Source organism: Haematobia irritans, chromosome 3 (genome assembly GCF_050003625.1).
Source record: "Haematobia irritans isolate KBUSLIRL chromosome 3, ASM5000362v1, whole genome shotgun sequence".
NCBI lineage: Eukaryota > Metazoa > Arthropoda > Insecta > Diptera > Muscidae > Haematobia > Haematobia irritans.
Window position 1 is genome coordinate 155,963,670 of NC_134399.1, and position 24,696 is coordinate 155,988,365.

The 24,696-nt window shown below is 33.7% G+C and overlaps 1 protein-coding gene across 2 annotated transcripts in view; it reads left to right on the plus strand.

Annotated features, from left to right (window-relative positions):
• Positions 1-24,696, plus strand: part of Hecw (Hecw ubiquitin protein ligase) — an 85,612-nt gene continuing 60,916 nt past the window's right edge. Inside the window, exons 1-4 of one of the 2 annotated variants that reach the window (XM_075299141.1) lie at positions 1-827; positions 885-1,103; positions 4,824-7,543; positions 7,613-7,779. In XM_075299141.1, coding sequence (XP_075155256.1) covers positions 371-827; positions 885-1,103; positions 4,824-7,543; positions 7,613-7,779 — 3,563 coding nt within the window. In that variant the 5' untranslated portion in view covers positions 1-370. Of the gene's footprint in view, positions 1,104-4,823; positions 7,544-7,612; positions 7,780-24,696 lie in introns of both variants that reach the window. The other variant, XM_075299140.1, reaches the window with a different exon arrangement.

A 24,696-nucleotide genomic window follows, 5' to 3' on the forward strand; every position in this document is an offset into this window, starting at 1 on the left:
TCGGCACAGTTCCCATAGTCGAGTTAATTAGTTAAAAAAATTATAAATAAATAGAGAATCTATAAGAAATAAGTGGTTGATATACTACAAATGGAAGTAAAAATATAGTTATCCAAATATACTTCATAGTTTGGTCGAAATGAAGTCGGAAATTCGTATACAGAATGGTTTGACACAGTTTATGGCGAAAAAATCTATAAATTTTGCAAAAGTGGAGCAGAGGAAAGAAGAGAACGAAAATTAATATAGAAGACAAGGAAGTGAGTGTGTGAAATGTCAAGATCACGGTTTTATTAATGGGAGCAGTGTTTTCCATTCTTTCTCCAACTAATACAGTGTAATGTGGAAGCTTGTTTCCTTGTGGCTCTAAATGGGGGAGCATTACCACCCCTCACTAATGGGGGAGTGTGAAATGAACAGTAACCAACAGAATAATGATATTGAGACAAGCAGCAATCCAGTGGCAGCAATAGATCAAAGCGCAAAAGAGCAGAGCAGTGGCAGCAACGACGTCGGCAGCGGTCTCCTCGACACACCGCAAAATAATGTAAACAAACGTAGAAATGAAAATTCACAATTAACACTACAACCACAAACCGAATCTCATACGCCAACATATATGACCGGCGCCAGTGACGTTGAAAATGTTAATGTTGGCAGCGACGTTGATGATGGCGAAGATGAAAGCAGTAATCAAACTTTTTATGAAGCTACCGGAGCCGATTCGGAACTAGTGATGGCATTCGCAAACACCACTTTGGAATTAACAAATGACGTCACATCACAAGGAGAACAATTGGCAGCATCTCCACATCAACAAAAAAATAGTAATACTGCCTCAATAAAAACCACTAACATAGATCATAATAATTTAGATGTTATAGAAAAAAATGATACTTGTATGCCATTGAATATCGACACAATAGCTACCGTGCGTATTGGTAATGACGATGAGGAAGAATGTGAGGGTGCTGTCGGTTTGACAACTAACATCCCAAATGGCACTAACATTTGTTCATCAACATTGGAAAATGAAATCATTGTTGGAGCGAAGGATGAGAATGAGGAGCCACTTGTTATATTGCGCAAGAAACGTGGAAGAAGTAAGTGTTGCTGTAGCTACAGTCATATCTACATTAGGGAAGATCAAAAACCATATAAAATAAATAATAAGTTTGTGGTGCTGTAAATTGGGGTATATAGCTTTCATTTTAGAGAATGTGATTATATTCGGAATGTTATGAATGTTACGACAGAAGTTGTTAACAAGTAACAGTAGGCTTAATAGAGTATTATGGAATTATTTATGGTATGGAGTTTTGAGACTGGTATTGTTCTGCCAGGTCCATACTATAGATTATCAAGGACGTTTATTGCTTCATTCTGATACTGTTAAGAGAATGACACAAAGCCCTCAACTATGTTCTAAAGAAGCCCTGGTGATATATATAAATCCTTATATGAATATTCGTATCAGCACAAAATAAATGAGCTATAATCATAATTGTGCTATAACAGGTTGGCTGATAAGTTCCCCGTCTTACAAAGAAAAACAAATTTTTGTTGTTGTCAAAATTCCTTTTTATTATTCAACATAGTTCCCTTCAAGAGCGATACAAAGATTATAACGACCTTCCAAGTTTTTGATACCATTTTGGTAGTACTCCTTCGGTTTTGCCTCAAAATAGGCTTCAGTTTCGGCGATCACCTCTTCATTGCAGCCAAATTTTTTCCCTGCGAGCATCCTTTTGAAGTCTGAGAACAAGAAAAAGTCGCTGGGGCCAGATCTGGAGAATACGGTGGGTGGGGAAGCAATTCGAAGCCCAATTCATGAATTTTTGCCATCGTTCTCAATGACTTGTGGCACGGTGCGTTGTATTGGTGGAACAACACTATTTTCTTCTTCATATGGGGCCGTTTTGCCGCGATTTCGACCTTCAAACGCTCCAATAACGCCATATAATAGTCATTGTTGGTTTTTCCCTTCTCAAGATAATCGATAAAAATTATTCCATGCGCATCCCAAAAAACCGAGGCCATTACTTTGCCAGCGGACTTTTGAGTCTTTCCACGCTTCGGAGACGGTTCACCGGTCGCTGTCCACTCAGCCGACTGTCGATTGGACTCAGGAGTGTAGTGATGGAGCCATGTTTCATCCATTGTCACATGTCGACGGAAAAACTCGGGTGTATTACGAGTTAACACCTGCAAACACCGTTCAGAGTCATCAACACGGTGTTGTTTTTGTTCAAATGTGAGCTCGCGCGGCACCCATTTTGCACAGAGCTTCCGCATATCCAAATATTGATGAATGATATGACCAACACGTTCCTTTGATATCTTTAAGGCCTTCATTTTACTTCATTTTACGGTCATTCAAAATCATTTTGTGGATTTTTTTATGTTTTCGTCGGTAACCACCTCTTTCGGGCGTCCACCGCCCTCCGTGCTCATTTCACCACGCTTGAATTTTGCATACCAATCAATTATTGTTGATTTCCCTGGGGCAGAGTCCGGAAACTCATTATCAAGCCAAGTTTTTGCATCCACCGTATTTTTTCCCTTCAGGAAACTGTATTTTATCAAAACACGAAATTCTTTTTTTTTTCATTTTTTCACAATAACAAAAGTTGCTTCACAAAAGACGTTCTATCTCACAAACTAATTGACTTACAGACGTCAAAGTTTGACACGAATCATTTGAAGGTTGGTACTATATAAAAATAATATGCATTTAATACTAGCGACGCCATCTATGTGTCAGACCGGGGACTTATCAGCCAACCTGTTAATCCTCTAAAGAGATTGGCATAACTTGGCCAAACAGGAATGTATACCAAAGGCAATATGAAACCATCGCATAGGGAACTAAATAATGCAAAATGTGTTTGGGATTCTCAGTTGTCGTAAACGACTTAAAAATATGTGGGATGTGTTCTTCGAGTGAAATGTGTTCACTGTGTCCTACTGGATTGGACATCCCAATTCCTATGTGAAAAACGGAAATTTTTTAAAATGTGTGCTTGGAATCCCATATTGGCGTACCCAATATATGGCCTACGAAAAAAAAGTACTTCCACTATGGCCAAACGGAAAAAGATTTGCATCCAGATTTATATGGAAAATTAGATCTTTTAGTCCTCTATACGATGGTAAGAACGGGTAATGCAAAATATGTTTGGGATTCCCAATATATGACGCACAAAAATATATCCCTGAGAGAAATGTGCCCACTATAGCCAAAAGGAAAAATATGGGCATCCAGATTTATATATAAAATATAAATCTCTTAGTACACTATTCGATGGTATAAACAGACATCGCGAAATTTGTTTGGTTTTCTCTATATGTGGACAGTCCTCGACTAAAAGCTTGTTCCCATTTATTAAAATGGCATATCTAGTGTTGGTTGGTATCTTGGGGATTTTAACAGAGAGAGAATCGAACGGGAAAATAAATTTGAATTCATAGCAAAGGAAGAATGGTGAAAAGAAGATATCACAACATTTTATTTTGTGTTCGTATATAAACCGTTTTTCACATATAGGTGGCGCTGAAACTAATGACACAAAAATTTTAAACAAAAAATCACTTATCGCAGCCGAAAGTACTCAATGAGAGGAGAAAAGTAGTTTCTGGATTTTGCTAGATTGGTTGCCGTTCGTTTTTTATGAGCCACTATAGGGTTTTCACCAAATTCGATTTAGAGTACTTTTTGCAATTTTCTATTATTTTTCGCTTGGCCATAGCTCGAAAAATGCAGGGAATTTTTTGCAGTTTTCAGCAAATTTGGCACGGCCAACAAAAATGCTGAATATATTTATTCGGAAAAATTTCATATTAATGCTTAAAACCCCAGAAATGTCGAAAAAATTACCACTTCACCGATTTTTTTCGACTACTATAAACGAAACGAACGGCAAGTAATCTAACAAATTCCACATTAAAGGTGCGCCTGACTGAAATTTCACTCACACTCATGCATTTTAACGAAGCTAAATATTATTTACGCACGCTCACGTACGATACGTGTGGTAGCCATGCCCACTCACGCACATTCACGAAATGAAAACCAGTACTCACGCACGAACTACTTTTAAAGACGCACGATTCACGACAACTCACGTGATTCACGACAAATTCACGAAACTCACGATATTTTACAAACGGAAATAAGCTAAGGTAACAAAATTCAAAAATAGAATACAGTTCGAGAGCTAAATTAATTTCAATTAACATACCAGTGTGAATTAAATCTGGATTATTTTCGTGAGCGTGATTTTGCAGAAATTTTATTCACGAGCCGATTTTATTTCTCACCACGCTCACGCACGACATATTTATTTTGGTTCCATTCACGCACATTCACGAGAGTTGCTTTGGATTTTGTTCACGACTCACTAATCTAATCCATTATACATCTATATGGACAGTCCATGAAATCTCCCTTTTATTTAAATTACTTATCTCTCTTTGATTGGAACCTAGGGGATTTTAACAGAAGAAGGATCGAACGGAAAAAAAAATTAAGTATATAGCGAAGAAGCATCATTCGAATTTTCCACTTCTCTGGGTCATTTCTTATATTTCCCGAAATGTTGGCATTGCTATCATCCGATAATAAAAATCCGAGAGATTATTTGTAAGTTTGTCGAGCTTCTTCCGAGGAATTCAATGTTCAAATTTCTATCCACGCTATAGTTATTGTAGATATATCAAATGGCGAATTCCTTCTCTTGTCTTAATGCCTCCCACAACCTCATAAACCTAAAAATTATCGATGTCCGTTAGTAACCTTTCAACTTTTATATTATATTTTCCAGCTCTAAAAGATTACAATCAAATTAACCAGCAAACCTCAGTGTCCGCCATTGAAGATGAGCAAGCTCAAAAACAACGCCAACAAACACTTTTAACCACAAAGTCCTGTGAGACCCCAGCTTCGGCAACTACTCTCTCGCCCACAAATTCCTATAACGGTAGCATAGGCAGTGATGGTGGAGGTAGCGGTGCACGTCGAAAATCGTGGACGTTGTCACCACAAAGTGGTACTTCAACACCGCTTAGTGGGGCCAGGAAAAAGGAGAAAAGAGCCAATGTTAAGTCTCCGGCTTCGTCTACACCAACTACGTCGACGGCAACGGATTCGTTTAATCTATGGATTGCACGTGAGTGTTATGAGACGGTACCAGCGGAAACGGTATTTGAAGTTGATGGTACACAGGGTCTAGTGGGTCCCTCTAATTTTACCATAGATGAAGAAGCTGACGAAGAGGCTGCCGCTGTGGAAAGTTTATTGGGAGCAGCATCGGCATTGCACGCATCGGCCAGTGCCAATAAAGAAGCTCAGATTCAACGTAGACAAAAACATTTACGTCAACCCCAGCATCGCCCACTGGAAAGGTCTTGGCCTCCCCGGGCCATTGGGAGAGATTTTCGTCTACAAGGAGATGTTTTTAAATTTGATATTTTAGATACCGATGACACTATCGATATATATGGCAACGCATCCAATGGCTATGGCAGCGGCCCGAATAGCACGAACAACTCACCTTTGTATCTGCTTAATAGTGCAAATTCTAGTAACTCTTCCAACTCAAGCCCACAGTATGAATTAAATGCTACTCCGTCGCCACCAGCTATGAAATTTAAGCCCTTAATTAAGAAGAAAATAGGCCCGGATAGTTATATCAATACTATAACCACCAAAAAAGTGCCCGCAAGTGAAACATACGAGTTTCCGGCATTCCCCACAAAAGAGAATACTTCCAACACTCAATTTCCTCAAACCCCGTCCACGTCTGCTTTAAGACAACATAGACCCTTGACGCGAACTCTGTCCAATGGGAAAACTGCCTATGAAGAACGACAGTCTCACTCTCCTAGCCGACTTATGTTGTCACCCAAAAGACATCGTAGCCCACCCTCAGGATGTTCTACCCGTAGTGCTTCTCCACTAGATTTTCAACTTAGTCCTGATTCTCAAATTGTAGCATGTGCTCAGCAACAGGTCGCTGGAATAAATAGTGGAACAGGGTCTCCGGTATTGCATAATCGTCCTCAGCAACGACTCTTGAAACGTGTTGGAGGGGTAGGAGGTGGAACAATGACCGGTTCGGGTCTAATATGTCCACCTACGCCTACACATCATGCTAGGCGTCAAGCAAGAATGCAACAAGCTGCAGCTGCTGCGGCTGCCATGAATAATAACTTGGATGATACGTACATAGGGACGGGCACACCAAGTGGAGGAGGTGGTGGTTGCGCGGGGGCGTTAGGAGGCCCAACCCATACTAGTCATTTAGATTATAATTATCTATCATCACGAACACCCCCTTCTTCGCCGGCTTTTCATGGTTCCACAAACACCCGAAATTCCGATGACCGGTCACGTGGTAGTGCGGATTATATGCAATTAGGAGCCGCTTCAACTTCTCAGATAGAAGTTTTGGATAATGATGAAGATGATGAAAATGCTTCAGACGATATGGGAATAGTGCATATAACAAGTACACGTTTGCCATCGATTCCAGAAAGAGGAGCAGCAGGTGGCCTTCTACGTACTAGTGCAATATTTTCCGCTGAAGGTGATGGAAATAGTGCCAATGCAACTGGCGAACCTTTGCCGCCAGCTTGGGAAGCTCGAATGGACAGCCATGGCCGCATTTTCTATATAGATCACACAACAAGGACAACTTCTTGGCAAAGACCTGGATCCAATGGATCCACAACTCTTAACGGCCCTGGAGGTAGAGAACAACATCATCGCCAGCAATTGGACCGAAGATATCAATCGATTCGAAGGACTATAACCAATGAAAACCGTTCTAACTCATCGGGACCTAATGTGGATAACACGCAAGTCTCGCAATCTCCTCACGGAATGCCCCCTAATAATAATCACCATAATGCACCAACAAATTTCCATCATTTCTGCCATCCGGCTGTTTTAATGCTCTGCCGTCCTGATTTTTACTCAATGCTTCATACTAATGAAGATGCTTTGGCCATCTACAATCGCAATACTGCCCTTAAACATATGGTTATACGAATTAGGCGAGATCCCTCATGTTTCCAGCGATACCAGTACAATAAGGATCTGGTGGCTCTTGTGAATTCCTTTGCTCAGCTCAATCGCGATTTACCCTCTAGTTGGGAAACAAAATTAGATCAATCGGGTAAACAATTCTTTATAGATCACAATAATAGGCAGACTTCATTTATGGATCCACGATTGCCTATTGAGTGCCCACGTATAATACGTCATCGCCAGCATCATCCACAGTTTGATGCTATAGATGGTAATTGCATGTCTGCCATTAATCCTCCCTTGCCACCGCCAAGACCATCATCGACCTCATCGTCATCGTCGACGACAAACGCCTCTAGACAAAGTCAATTTATGCAAAACGATAATATGCCTCACTACAGTTCATCTTCTACGTCTGCATCACCCTTTAATAATGGTCCAAGCAGCTCCTCGAACGCAACTTCATCGTCAAATAATAGTTATAACGAAGTTCCTGTGGCCTATAATGAAAAAGTAATTAGTTCTGTGTAGGAACCATTTATACCAGAATATCACTTATTCGGTTCTCTTAAATATTTTTAGGTAATTGCGTTTTTGAGACAACCAAACATTATTGAAATATTACGAGAGCGCCAAGGCCAAAATAATGTCTCCCGATCATTGAGAGAAAAAATTAATATTCTCAGAGTTGAGGGAGTTCCAGCTCTAGAAAGATTGGCACATGATCTACAATTGACCATTTTGTTAAGGTAAGAATAATATAAATATTTTTTTAAAATATTTTTGTATAAAAAGAAAGTTGAATACCGAAATTGAGTTTTGATTTCATATGATTTTCAATTATCTCACAATAGTCTTTGCTTTATTATCCAACAATTTTGAAAGCTCAAAGCTGCAGTTGTAATTTGTAAATAATTACTTCCTTTTTCTAATCTCAATATGAGGAATAGAACCAAACTCTTCTCAACGTTTTAAATAGTAATTATACCTTTTTACATGGAAACGAGCATATGAATGGCCTAGCGATAAAAGGCATGGAAGCTGAGGAAGTAAACTTGGTAACCCCAAGCCCTTTGGAGCTGCCCGGTCCGAGTTAAAAGTGTGGGCAAAACGAGCACATGTAGAGCTGTGGAACAGTGAAATAGTCGGTAGTACCACGAAGATCATATGGGAAGATCCCGATGAAGATCAAACAAGAGATCTACTGAAGGAAAGTAGGAGTACGATCAGTAGAACTATTAGAATTATCACGGGACACTTGGACCTCAGGGCACACTTGCACCGTATAGGTGTAATAAATGGTAGTTTATGCAGGGCTTGTAGAGAGGACGACGAGACACTTGAACATTATCTGTGTCACTGCCCGGCATTTACAAGATACAGGTCCCAACATTTGGGATTCGAAAACATTCCAAATTTAAACCGATTGAAGGGAGTAAAATGGAAACAAATTAAGGAATTCGTCGAAAGCACAGAATTCTTAAAATAGGCAAGGGGTTATAATTGTAAACTGGAGTGCACAACAAGCCGATTTCTGGCTTAGGTGTATGTCATATGACATGAGACGGAGAAATCCGACTCCTCTCTCCAACCTAACCCAACCTAACCTATACCTTTTTAATATTTTGAAATAATCAAAAAGTGGTAATGTTTGTTATAAAGAAGACTACGAATTAAATCTTGCTATGTTAGTTTTTATATAGAATTGTGAATTTTTTTTGACAAAATTTTCTATAGATATAAAATTTTTACAAAATTTTCTACACCAAAAAACTTTTGACAAAATTTTCTATAGAAATAAAATTTTGATAAAAATTTCTGTAGAAATAAAATTTTGTTATAATTTTCTATAGAAATAAAATTTTGCAAAAATTTTCTATAGAAATAAAATTTTGACAAAAATTTCTATAGAAATAAAATTTTGCAAAAATTTTCTATAGAAATAAAATTTTGACAAAATTTTCTATAGAAATAAAATGTTGACAAAAGATTCTATAGAAAAACAATTTTGACAAAACTTTCTATAGAAATACAATTTTGACAAAAGTTTCGATAGAAATACAAATTTGACAAAATTTTCTATAGTAATAAAATTTTGACAAAATTTTCTATAGAAATAAAATCTTGACAAAATTGTCTATAGAAATAAAATTTTCTATAGAAATAAAACTTTGCAAAAATGTTCTATAGAGATAAAATTTTGCAAAAATTTTCTATAGAAATAAAATTTTGCAAAAATTTTCTATAGAAATAAAATTTTCTATAGAAATAAAATTTTGCAAAAATTTTCTATAGACATAAAATTTTGCAAAAATATTCTATAGAAATAAAAATTTGCAAAATTTTCTATAGAAATAAAATTTTGTAAAAATTTTCTATAGAAATAAAATTTTGCAAAAATTTTCTATAGAAATAAAATTTTGCCAAAATTTTCTATAAAAATAAAATTTTGACAAAATTTTCTATAGAAATACAATTTTATTTGTTGTTTTGATCTCAGCTTTAAAACCATTGCGTTGACTAAACTACAAGAGTAGCTTAACCAACAGAGGAAAAGAATGTTTGTCAATTTTTTTTGGGCAAAGCCCTATAGACTGCAAGATGGTTGGATGGACGCACGTTTCGGAATTACCACATTCCTCATCAGCATCCTCTACTTGCAGCAAAACTATCAACCAATTATCAAAATAAATTTGGGTAGTTCATTAAACCCAAAGTGAACCACACTCGAACCTTCCGAAAAAAGGTTTATGATAGTTGGCCTTTGTCTAAATAAATCTTTGTACAAACATTTCTCTTTTCCTTTGCCATCGTCACGAAATTAAATAAAATTTTGACAAAATTTTCTATAGAAATAAAATTTTGGAAAATAAGATTGTTTTGTTTGGTAGTTTTTTGGTAAAATTTACTCCAAATTTTGGTAGATTTTTTTTGACTCGAGTGGTAACCGTGATTATTCTCCCATCCTACGGTGCGTTTTAAACCTAAATTTGGCTCTTAAAAAGCTGCATTTTGAAAATTTGAAGATTCAAATATTTTTTGCGAAATTTCAAATATATGATCGAAAAATTTGCTTTTTAATTCTAATTATACATCTTTCCTTTTGCTTTGTTCAAATAAAACATTTTCCCCATATTTCTATAATCGCACCTGTGATTAGTAGATCTAATAAAGAGCGATTGTGTCAATACTAATTAGTGCGTTCATAATTGATGTTAAATTTATTTTTTTTATTATTTTTTCTCTTTAATAATAAACATTACTGACAGTAAAAATAATTATTTGTCTAATAAAAAAAGCATGAGATAATATAAATTTGTCAGCTGGGTGGGTGTGTTTGCGAGTTCCTTAGTTATGTCTTTGATCATTGGCGGGTTAATTTCACAGAGTGTTAAGAAATATGCGCAAATTAAGTTTAACTGAAATTGTAAATATAGTTTGCTGGGCAATCTGATCGTATCATATGTAATTAGGCCATTAATATTTAGACATTTTAATTACTTTCAGATTGTTTTACGTGCTGTTTATAGAAGGAAATGTGTATTTGTCTTTGTTTCTTTTTACCACCGACTAGCAAAAAGAAACTTTTTTTCCTATATTATTCATATGAGGCAAATGGCGCTAAAATGCTAATGACAGGGTTAAGCAAGTGCCTTATGTATTTTTATTTGGAGCCTGGGGTGGCAATATATGGCTATTACAATTATGACAGCGTGTGACAATAACTACAATACAATCGTTTAATAGGGTAGGTCGGGATGTTTTTGAACTGTATTTAGAATATTGACTGTGTATATTCTGGGACAATATTTAGCATGCGTTTCCTCTAGGGCTAACTTATTCGAGAATAAATTTGACGAACAGTTTTTAAAATTTTCAAATTGGAATAAATGTTTTAATGGAAATCTTCTATACCTTCACGGACGAAAAAGTCTGTTTTTCATAAGTTTCGGTGTAAACATTACTTCCTTTGTATTGATATCTTAATAAATGAAATAAAAATTAAACAAGCTTAAATTGTTAACACATTATTTTATGGTGCAGAAATAAGGTTCATAAAGTAGTATATTATGTTTGTGACATATATGTTACAACATATTATGTTTCTCGCATCCCTTTTTATACCACCACCATAGGATGGTAATGGGGGTATAATAAGTTTGCCAATCCGTTTATAACACATCGAAATATCGGTTTCCGACTATATAAAATATATATATTCATGATCGGGGAGAAATTCTAAGACGATATAACAATGTGCGTCTGTCCGTCTGGATGTCTTTTGTAATCAAGCTAAAGGCTTCATTAATAAAGCTATCTTGCTTAATTTTTGCACAAACTCGTTTTTTATCTCCATGTTTCGACATAGCCCCCATATAAACCGAACTCCCGATTTGACTTCTTGAGGGCATGGAAGCCACAATTTCCATCCAATTTGCTTGAAATTTGAAATATAGGGATACTTTAAGCCATTTAAGAGCTGTGCTAAATTTGGTATATATCGGTCCATGTTTTGATATTGCCTCCATATAGACCGATTTCCCGATTTGATTTCTTGAGGACATGGAAGCCACAATTTTCATCCGATTTGCTTGAAGTTTGAAATCAAGAGGTACTTTAAGTTATTTAAGAGTTGTGCTAAATTTCATGTACATCGGTCCATGTAGACCGATCTCCCGATTTGACTTCTTGAGGGCATAGAAGGCACAATTTTCAACCAATTCGTTAAAAGTTTAAAACCTGAGGTAATTTATGTTTATAAAGAGTTATGTTAAATTTGGTATATATCGGTCAATGTTTTGATATAGCCTCTATATAGACCGAACTCCCGATTTGACAACGTGAGGGCATGGAAGCCACAATTTCCATCCGATTTACTTGAAATTTGAAATCTAGGTACTTTAAGTCATTTAAGTGCTGTGCTAAAAGGCTAATTGAATCGGAACCAATTTTGCAAAAGGAATGGATCAACGGTGAACATACTTTTCAGTACACTGTGCTAAAATTTGAAGAATCATACATTATTATAGTTTATACCTGAACCAAATTTTTGGCCCATGATGTCTCAAGCCATAGATGATTTAAAAGATAATATAATAGGATTGTCCGAACTTTTTATTCTTGGTGATTTTAACACCTGCAAAAAATGAGCCTGTAGCCTGACTGAAAGACAACTGCTAGCGAAGGGATATAAATCACTCCATGATCAAAATGCTAGCACAACAAAACATTGAACCAATATTGATTGGGCATTTTTTAGTTCCAACAAGCGAAACGCAACAAATGATAGTTCTTAAATATAATGTGTCTGGATGCAAACATATATTAAATTGGAATAAAAATTATTATATATGTTTAGAAAAGTCAAACAGATTATGATAAAGATAACGATGGAGATAGATAACATTATTGAATTTACACATTCATTCTTGTGGCATCAAAACAAATCGAGAAAAAATAATAAAATAGCGGATAGGGTTAAAATTATGTAAAAAGTTTTATTTAAAAAATAAAGGAATTAAAAAAAAATAAATTCAAAAACTTTTTATATTAAATTCGATTTCCAAATAAAACAACAACTGCATTTTATATTAAATATTAAAAAATGTTTGAGCAATACAATCCATTGTTTGTTTGAACAAATTCTGAAAATATATGTGCTTGAAGCAGAATATGTTTGGGAGTATATGTTGCAGAGGCGATCTTTTTGAGGTCCCAATGCAGACTATAAAAAATACTGAGGAAACCATTTTTAAATTGAAGACTAAATACATATCGAATCCCCGTCGCAGGTCCGATATTTTTTTTCCACTATAGCCTTCTCTTAACTCGATGCAATTGGTCCAACGATGCTCCAATGACCTTTTTATTCGACTAATATTTGTGCACACAGAAAAAAATATCACCAAAATATTCCCAATTAAAAAGTTGATTGGATTTGAAAACTTTTTCAATTAAAAAAAATAATTGATACTTTGATACTAGAAACATTAAGTCAAGTCAATGATTGAAATTTTTAAATTTTCAATTAAAAAATTAATTTATACAATTAACTATTTAATCAAAACCGGAAGAATAAGACAGTTAACAAATTATGGATATATTATTTAAACTCTTAATTAAAATTTTTTAGAAACTATAAATTTTTGAAACAAACTAAAATATATTAAAACAAGTAAGGCAAGTTTAAAGTAGATCTAAATTTTCGATACCATATCACATCCGTCAAATGTGTTGGGTGCTATATATAAAGGTTTGTCCCAAATACATACATTTAAATATCACTCGATTTGGACAGAATTTGATAGACTTTTACAAAATCTATAGATTCAAAATTTAAGTTGGCTAATGCCCTAGGGTGGAACACAATTTTAGTAAAAAAATATGGGAAACATTTAAATCTGAAGCAATTTTAAGGAAACTTCGCAAAAGTTTATTTATAATTTATCGCTCGATATATATGTATTAGAAGTTTAGGAAAATTAGAGTCATTTTTACAACTTTTCGACTAAGCAGTGGCGATTTAACAAGGAAAATGTTGGTATTTTGACCATTTTTGTCGAAATCAGAAAAACATATATATATGGGTCAACCAAATTTGGCACACATAGCTACAATGCTAATTCTACTCCCTGTGCAAAATTTCAACTAAATCGGAGTTAAAAATTAGCCTCTGTGATCATATGAGTGTAAATCGGGCGAAAGCTATATATGGGAGATATATCCATATCTGAACCGATTTCAACCAAATTTGGCACGCATAGTTACAATGCTAATTCTACTCTCTATGCAAAATTTCAACTAAATCGGAGCAAAAAATTGGCCTCTGTGGGCAAATGAGTGTAAATCGGGCGAAAGCTATATATGGGAGCTATATCTAAATCTGAACCGATTTGGCTGATATTTTGCTAGTTTTTCGAGACTCATAAAATATTCGGATGTACGGATTTTGAGGAAGATCGGTTGATATACACTCCAATTATGACCAGATCGGTGAAAAATATATATGGCAGCTATATCTAAATCTGAACCGATTTTTTTCAAAATCAATAGGGATTGTCTTTGAGCCGAAACAGTACCCTATACCAAATTTTAGGACAATCCGACTAAAACTGCGAGCTGTACTTTGCACACAAAAATACACCAACAGACAGACAGACGGACAGACAGACGGACATCGCTAAATCGACTCAGAATTTAATTCTAAGCCGATCCGTATACTAAAAGGTTGGTCTATGATTCCTCCTTCTTGGCGTTACATACAAATGCACAAACTTATTATACCCTGTACCCCAGTAGTGGTGAAGGGTATAAAAAGTGGTGAAGGGTATAATAAATACATATCGAACCCCCATCGCAGGTTGGCCCTTTATTTTTTTTTTTTGCCATAGCCTTCTCTTAACTCGATGCAATTGGTTCAACGATGCTCCAATGACCTTTTTATTCGACTAACATTTGTTCACCTTTGTTTAAGTCGACATGGAATGCAAAAGTCCTCAAAATAGTTCGTACTTTAATTACTTTAACAGTGGAACGCAATTTTAATGATCACCATTGGCGGAGGTAGGGGGTCCTGGACTGATAACTGTAAATTTGGGTGATAATAGCATCTTATGGAACTAGCTTTCAAATTTCAGCAACAGCAGAAGTAATGAAAATGTCGGAATTTTAATGTGATAATCAAAGAATATATTTTTAAGCACGAAAAAAGCCAAAATAAGCGTTTTGAATGTGCCCCTAAAACTGAAAAATATGCATTAAAAATAAGCAAAATAAAAGTTTTTCAAATTCGTGTAATATAAATTTTTTATTTAATTCAAATTGTCATCGTTATTACTATTACAATAAATTATTAGATGCCGTTTCAAGTTGTCAAAAGATTTTTTTCCTTTTTTCTGTCAATATACTTCTATATGCTGAAAAAAAAACAATGTTCAGCTCTGTTGGCATATGAATCCTTATTTCTTGACATATGGATCCTTGGAATCTATACCAAAACGTAAAATTTGATTAATTTCTTTAAGAGGTTCGTACCCCTTATTTCTTCGGAGAATGACATTGAGTTTTAAAAGAGTAATCTTTGTTTTCCAAAGAAGATACAGAAGCTCGAATTTCTTCTACAATATGAATAGATACTTTAAGCTCTAATCCTCGAGTTTCAAATTTTACAATTGCGTTCGACAGGCTCGAACAATTTTGCTTTATGTAAGCGAGATCAGAAACCAAACAGCCTGAGCAAAGATAATTGAGTATAACAAGATTAAGCATTGTGCTCTTATAAAGAGAAAACAAATGTCAAAGTGTAGAGGGCTATGAGAATTTTTTTTTTATTGTAAATTTTTTCCAAGGCAGCTCTGCCCAGGAATAAATTAAAACGGCAATATTCACATAAAACCATAATGAATATTTGCTTTTAAATACACAAACGTTTTATTTTAATTTTCTACAATCGTTTTTGTATTGCTTTTGTGTGTTTTTATTCAGAAAAAACACAAATGTTATGATATTTTCCGACGCAAACGGCAGTACATTTGAGAGACACGTCGACGCAAACTTTATGATATTTTGTTGGCAGAGTCCTCTGGTGCTTCAGTTTTGCTATGACAAGACTGCATCTTCTTCTCAATTATCTTTGGCCTGAGTGTTAAAAATCGTTGCCAGATTTTTTGTTTTCAATATTAGTACAATTTTTTTAGAAAATTTGGACACGTTTCCTTTTATTTTTGCAAAAACCCAAATATATGCTTTTATTAGCAAGAAAGTGCAAAATATGCGTTAACGTGCCAAATATGCAGAACGCATATGCATTTTCAAGCATATATCATCTCTGTTGATAATATATCTCACGCCTCACCAGCGTTGTTCACATTTGAGCCATTGTGCCTTTTTGAAGAAATTTTTATTAGTTCAATATTATTTCCAGTGTATCTAAAGATATTATTTTTAAATGCGTATTTTTCGTTTGAAACTACTGTGTATAGTTTGATTTCCACTATCACCATCAAAGGCAAATAGATCAAGTTTAATATTACATATCGTATCTGTTTTGTTGTAAGCAAATGTTTATTAAATATTTATAATAGCTGTAAAGTTGATATCAACTGTTATTTCTAAGACAACTACAATTAACGACGTCACTTCATATCTTCCTATTTTGTCATCGGCATCTTCACATGAATTAGATTCAATCTATATGATATTCTAATTTATCAACAAAAACAAGTCACGAATACAGTCTAGAGGTGTGCACGTGACACGAAATGTCGTGACTCACAAACATTTTCGTAAATCGTGTGTTTCCGTGTTGGTATCGACGTGAATATGCATCAGCATCATTACCCAACCAAATTTCGTGCGTTCGGACAAAATACTCTCACGGAAATGATATCGCTCACGAACCTAATAACGCTTACGAATTGAGTTCGTTTGCAATTTTTGTAGATGTTAGATGTTAAGAGATTAAATACGCTCCCGATTTTATTCAAGCTTATGTTTTTAGTCATGCCCCCAGGTAAATTACTCATAAAATTATTCGGTAGTCACGGGATTTCCCGTGAGTCACTATATATCTGACGTTGAGTTTGAGTCTTTAAACGGATTTTCTGTTCTTTTCGTGAGTGTCTGTGAGTTCTTCCAAAAATATCGTGCGTGCACAGAAAAAAAATTCACTAAAATTTTTCCAATTTAAATATTAACTGAGTTTTAAAAAATATTCAATTAAAAATTTAATTGATTCAACAAATTTTCTAATTGAAACAAAAATCAATCACAAAAATTAATAGTATCAATTAATTTTTTAATTGGATCAATTAATTTTTTAACTGACCTTCAATTAATTTTTTAATTTATACTATAATTTCTGTGATTGAAGACATTTCAATTAAAAAATTAATTGGATCAATTAATTTCGTGATTGAACCAGAAAAAAAAATTGTGTGTGAGTATGCATGTGAAAGATTTTTCCTTCGTGACAGTGCGTGAGTAATATTACTCACGTGCACATCTCTAATACAGTAGTAGGTATTGGAGAAGTATGCGCGAATAACACTGTGAGAGTTGTTTCGTGAGCAATTTTAAAAATTGCTGACGCTAGGATTTCATGATATTCACCCAAGTTCCACTATTCACGTAAAATCCACTTCCACTATTCACGTAAAATCCACGAACGTGATTATTTGGTGTCCTTAGTTCCATGTTCTTTTTTGAACTTTTCTGTAACTAGATGGGATGCACAAATCACCCAAAAACTCACTAACGCGGAAATCAAAATAAGTGGAAGCAATAGACTTATTTTAATTCATTATTTTTTTTTAAATAAAAATTGAAAAATTTTTAATAAAACTCATGTATTAAATATAAAACATTTCAAAATTTTTACGCGAGTAAAAAACCGGAAATAAATTCATCTTGGACATAATTCAACTTTTACCAAGACTTGCTAGAGAATTGATTTCACGAAAATTCCGGTGAAAGTGGATTGTAGGACACCAAAATCGTTGAATTGATTCACATTTACCTGGAACATGGGTAATTAAATTTGCGAACATGGGTAATTAAATTTGTTTCACGGTGATATCTAACAGGAAGTTTCACGCACATTAACGAGGAATTAGCACTCATGCATATTCATGAAATGAAAACCCCCACTCACGCACTCTCGCGTACGATTTACGGCAAATTCATGCACCCTCAAAAAAAATCGCTTCTTTAACATATGTTCCAAACATATTTTGCAGGAAGCACATATATTATTGCATACTGCCGAAACATTAATATGTTTGTTTTATGTGAACATATTATATTTTTGGAAGCATTTTGAGCCAAAAATATTATATGCTTGGAAGAATTTTTCCCAAACACGATTGTGCTCATTCCCTAACATACTCGTAATTTTCACTTCCACGAAATTTTTTAGTTATTGGCACCTTTTTCTGTAATACAAATAATGTTGAAGAAATTATTCACTTTTATAAATTTTTTAAATTTTACCTTTCGCCTGCACGGAGAATCGAACCGAGGACCATACAGTTTGTAAGCCAACACACTATCCACTGGGCTACGTAGCTGTTATAGTCACCAGTAGATAATTATCGTTTTAAGTTACATTTATATAGCATAGTTTGCAGCGCCCACGAGCCCATGCAAACATAACATTATTTAACAGAAACATACATTTGTTTGCCACGTGGAGCAGTGGTTAGCATGTCTGCCTTGCATACAAAGGGTCGTGGGTTCAATCCCTGCTCCGACCGAAAATTTTTTTGTTTTTTTTTTTTTTTTTTTTTTTTTTTTAATTTACACATTTATATTTATACTATATTAAATTTTTTTAAACGAAACTTCGAAATGTGTATTATTAAATATTTATAGTCAGTAACAGTGCTTGATATATACGAAATTGACTGATTTTTGGATAAAATATTATTTTTTATTGCAAAAATAAAATTTTTTTAATAAAAAACTGTTTTTGTACAAAACTTTAAAATTTGGAAGGAATTCAAAAACTAACAAAAGAAGAACGTGGAGTCGAGTATAAACATACATACATAATTTTATAATATAAACATAAATTTATTTAGGAGTGAACAGTTTTTTACTAGCATTTAACACCATCGCTCTAAAATTCCTTTTATTTTTCTTTAATAATTCATTTTAAAGAAAATAAACTTTTTAAATTGTTTTAGCTGTAAAACTCGAACTTAATGCCCGCTTTTATATTTGATGGTGTTCGTCAACTCCTCGTGGACTACTTTTTAATAAAGAGGAACTAAAGTTTGTTTTTTTTACATTTTACTGTGTAATTTTTCACTATTTCCTCCTTATTTCATTTTACTGTCCCAACTCTAAAAAGAGTATAGTGCCCTTTCGTTATTTTTATGAAGACCCCTGATTTATTTTAACGAAAAATTGTGCCCATAATGCCAAAATGATAAACAAAACACATGTTCACACATGCATAAAATGCTGCTCTCAAGGCGAAAACATATGCAGTTTGTTTTTCAAATGTCTATTCTCTTGGTTCCGAATGTCTATTCTCTTTATTCAAATTAAATAATATTTAGAGTTAAGCATATCAAATTTTTAGCCTTATCATAAAACAGTTTTCCGAAACAACATACAAGCGGTTTCACAGAAATTGTTCTCTTTTCATTCTCTCGCTTTGTTATGTTGATATCTTTCGTCAACCCTCCCGGTTTCCATCTCTATTTATTTCTCTATACTCTCTTTTTGCCGCTCTCTGAATAAAATATCACAACATATATATGTTTACTCGAAATTTGTTAATTTATATATGTTTACATTCACACATATTATTTTTATGAAACATTCATGCCCCAAACATAATATATTCTAACATATTAACATAGATGTCACAAACATTTAGTGTTAGTTTAGGAACATTACATGTTCGCACTTAAATATATTGTGGTTTAAAATCGTGCCCGAAACACATTTTGTTTATATCGGAACATATGAAAAACATATTTTTCTAACAGTGTGTGATTCGCGGCATTTTCAAACCATGAATAAGCAAAAATCCCAAAATAACAAAAATAGAATAGGGTTTGTCAATTAAATCTAGGCCAATTATACCCAGAGGAAAATTTTTGGCGCAAAAATGTTGTTTTCTCGGCAAACATATACATGGTTGCCGAAATCAGATACATAATTTACGAGAAAATAACATGATTGCTACTAACATGTTTATGTTCAACGCCCAAATATAACATTTTTCTCTTGATCATATTCCTTCTCTGGGTGTAATTGGCAGACATTTATTTCACGAAATTTATTCTATTTTTATTATTTTGTGATTTTTGCTTATTGCATGTAATTTTTTTCGTGAGCGTGCATGTTGTGTGTAACGAGAAAAGAATATTTTTGCAACCAAAATGTCACATGGTCGCCGTGACAAAGTAACATGGTGCTCTTGAATCATGTTTGAGGTGATCATATTCCTTCCCTGGGGGTGGTTTTAAGAAATTTTATTCACGCATGTTCACGAACTGATTTTTTTTTTATTCACCCTTACGCACGCTATTTATTTGAGTCCCATTCATGCATGTTCACGATATTTGCTATTAGTCACGCTTGTCACGATATAATTTGTGTCACGGGAACAGCTCTATTACAATTATTAATATAATATCTCAAAAAAAAATTTTTTTCAATAAATCTAGCACGATAGTTCGGCTGAATTCCCGGAAATAAGTATCTATAAAGTGTGAATTTCTGCTTTAAGCAAATAAATGGAAAATACTTGATTCATTTATCACTTCACATGCATTTGAAATTGACTCATTTTAATGGAAAATTAATGTGTGTAAATTTACATTTTCTCATTTTCCACGTAGACATATCAAGATACTAATTCTTTCAAACTGTATTTAATCAATGACAAAATAAGATAATTTTATAGATTTACATTATTCGTTTTGTTTGTTATTGTTGGTTTATTCTTCAATCATTATTGTTGTTTTGCTTTCAGCTTAAAACCATGCTTTGACTAAACAACAAGAATAGTTTTACAAACAGAAGAAAAGTAAAAAACAAAATTTTATTTTATTTCTATAGAACATTTTATAAAAATTTTATTTCTATAGGAAATTTTGCCAAATTTTATTTTTATAGAAAATTTTGTCAAAATTTTATTTCTATAGAAAATTTTGTCAAAATTTTATATCTATAGAAAATTTTGTCAAAATTTTATTTCTATAGGAAATTTTGCCAAATTTTATTTCTGCCAAATATTATAGTATTGTCAAAATTTGATTTCTATTGAAAATTTGTGAAGTACCTCTTAGTTCGAGATGAAATTTTGCAAAATCTACCAAAACATCAAGAATTCTAGCAATCTACAAAACAGTAAACAGTACCATTTTTGGTAGAATTCTACCAAGTGTGGCCATCGTGCCCACGACCTTATGTATGCAAGGCGGGCATGCTAACCATTGCACCACCGTGGCTCTAAGATCTATACACTTTCCCATAAAGTATCTCCAAAACATGCATTCCGAAAGCATCAACCACTTCTTCAGGTGTCGATCAGTCGACTGCTGTTTGCGTTCAGACTCATACACATAAAAGAAATTTTTTCTGATGCAATCACGAAATTAATTGATCCAATTAATTTTTTAATTGAAATGTCTTCGATCACGAAAATAATAGTATCAATCATAGTTTTAATTGAACATAAAAAAATATATGATTTAAAAATTAATGGATTTAATTTGAAAATTTCTATTAATTTTTTGATTGATTAAATTAAAAATTTAATTGATGTTCATTGCAAAAGTTAATTAATTTTTTGAATTAAAATCGTAACTATTTTCAGTTACTTTCTTATCTGACTTTGTGATTTTAGTTTGATTAAAAAATGTGTAGTTTGAAATAATTTTCTATTTAAAAATTAAAAGAAAAACTATCACTTAAAAAAAAAATCACACCGTTAGTGCTACACACAAAAAAAAATTCAAGAAAAATTTTAATTGAGTTTTAAAAAATATTCAATTAAAAATTTAATTGATTCAACAAATTTTTTAGTTGAAACAAAAATCAATTACAAAAATAATAGTATCAATTATTTTTTTAATTGGATCAATAAACTTTTTAATTGACCTTCAATTAATTTTTTAATTGATACTATCATTTCTGTGATTGAAGACATTTCAATTAAAAATTAATTGGATCAATTAATTTCGTGATTGAATCAGAAAAAAAATTTTTGTGTGTACGTTAGCTAACGAACTTTTAAACCATATTATGGACTTCTCTGCCATCTTGGCTATATACTCCATATGTCAGTTAGGAACTTAACTGCTGAAATTTTATCAGTTAAATTTAACCGGAGAGAAGATATCTGCAATTTACTTTCCGTTAACTGGCAGTTAAAACTTAACGGAGCTACATGAAAATGGCCAAGAATAAAAAGTTAATTAAATCAATTAATTTTTTTAATAAAAAATTAAAAAAAATCAATCATTGACTTATCTTGATTAAAAAGTTAATTGTATCAATTAAATTATTAATTGAAAACATTATAAACTTCAATCAACTTTTTAATTGGAAATATTTTGGTGATATTTTTTTCTGTGTACGCGTAAAACCAAGCTTTAGGGTGGAGCTGTCAATTGGCAGATAGTAACTACATCCAAAAACTGGGAACCCATCAGGAAGGCAAATTTTGATTAAGTTTGGACAATTTACTCGTAGGATAATTTTAAAAATTTTAACTAAACGCCGATTTCACAAAAATAAGTAAAATTTTTTCGACAAATTCAAGAAATGTTATTACATATAATTTTTTTTACTTGTAAAAGAAAATTTCGGGGTACAAACTTGCAAAAATGTCTTTAGTGCCATACAAAGATGGGTGCATTATTGTAAAATTAACAAATTTTAAGAAAATCTGAACTATTTTGTGAGAAATATTTGTTGAGTGTACCATTTATTGCGCTTTAGCATAGACTAAACCCTTAAAAGTTGAACGTCCTAAAATCTAATATTATAAAAAAGGTCATTATTTAAATAAATATTTCCTGTAACTAAAAACAAACAAAAAATGGCAAAACCATAAACCACAGCAACTTTACACAAATTAATAACATTTACACAATTTGTATCGAATACAAAGCAAAACTTCAGTTTATCAAATAATTCAATCTCAATTAGCCATAAGCATGAAAACTCCACAACAATTAATAACTAACTTATTAGACATTTTGTAGGTTAAGTGCACCAGCACTACTAGCCACCTCCAATACCAGATTGTAACAATCATCGCGCTATTACTCACCCATCTAGGAGTCTACCTCTACGATATGGCTTGTCCTGCTTGATTGCATTTGTGGCTCTAGCTAGCTAACTAGCTAGCTATCTGACAGCCTGCCAAAAGTCTTTATTGTAAGTTTGTTGTGTGAACTCTTAATAGATTGGAAACAAGGTCAATTATGATTGTAATTTGTTTTTGTTTTGTTTTTTTTTTTTTTTAACCAAATCAATTTTATTCACTTATTCAGTATTAAGTTTTTGTTTGTTTTAAACTTCAGGGTTAAATACAAAATTTTCACTTGACCACAAATATTAAGGAAATTTTCTCAATTAATTTAATGTGTGTTGTTTGGTTTTTACATGTCGTAAATAAATGGTTGATTACAACCCACATTTATTGTTATTAAGACGTCGTATTAATGCTTAAAATTAATGTAGTATAATTTTGTTAACACCATAAAAAATGTGGCAGCACGACACCTAGTGTCTGACAGACTTATGCTAATGGTTTGATTTGTTTTTTGTTCTTATTAGACAGCATTTTTTATAGTGTAATGCAAAAAAAAAGAAAACTTATTGCCTGAATTCATCTAAAAGTTTATCGTTAAGCTTAGGGAAACGCGGAAGAAATTTTGTCAAAAATCAAGTATAAGGCGACAATATTATTACCTTAAAATTACTATCTCGTAAGTGCACATCACTCAATTGTTGACAATATGTAGGCGACCTGAAATCGAAAAAAATATTGAGATAATATGAAAGATAATACAACCTAAATTTTAGCACACCCAAATTACACAACATTAAGGATAGATTTCATTAAAATAATGACATTTTAATTAAAAGAAAGTTTTTAATATTTCCTTAAATTTTTATGCCCACCACCATAGAATGGTGATGGGGGTATAATAAGTTTGTCATTCCGTTTGTAAAGGGTGATACGGTCAAAATTTGGTCAAGGGAAAACGCGGGTGAAATCGTTTATTTAAAAAATCAAATTAAATTTCTTTTTCAAGTTCAATTAGTATAAAATTCAGGAAAAATATTCAGTTAGGCTTTCGCTTTTCCAAATCCGAATTGCCGGGCCTCACGCTTGACACCTGCCATCAGATTTTGTACAGCCACCTTGTCCACCTTCTTCGCCGCAGAAAGCCAGTTTGCCTTGAACTGCTGCTCGTCCTTAGCAGTTTTTTTGGTCTTCTTTAGGTTCCGCTTGACAATAGCCCTGTATTTCTCAATTGGGCGGAGCTCTGGCGTGTTGGGAGGGTTCTTGTCCTTGGGAACCACCTGTACGTTGTTGGCGGCGTACCACTCCATGGCCTTTTTACCGTAATGGCAAGATGCCAAATCCGGCCAAAACAGTACGGAACAACCGTGTTTCTTCAGGAAAGGCAGCAGACGTTTATTCAAACACTCTTTCACGTAAATTTCTTGGTTGACAGTCCCGGAAGCTATGAAAATGCTGCTTTTCAAGCCACAGGTGCAGATGGCTTGCCAAACCAGATATTTCTTTGCGAACTTTGACAGTTTTATGTGCTTGAAAATATCTGCTACCTTTCCCCTTCCTTTTGCTGTATAAAACTTCTGTCCCGGAAGCTGCTTGTAGTCGGCTTTGACGTAGGTTTCGTCGTCCATTACCACGCAGTCAAACTTCGTCAGCATCGTCGTGTACAGCCTCCGGGATCGCGCTTTGGCCGTCGTATTTTGTTTATCATCGCGATTTGGAGTCACTAGCTTCTTGTAAGTCGATAGTCGGGCTCGTTTTTTGGCTCGATGCACGGTTGTAAACGATACACCCAGCTTATTTACGGCATCTCCGAGAGAGAGGTTAGGGTTTCGCTTGAAACTACCGGCAACTCTCTTTGTCGTCTCAGCGGCTTCCGGTTTTAGATTTC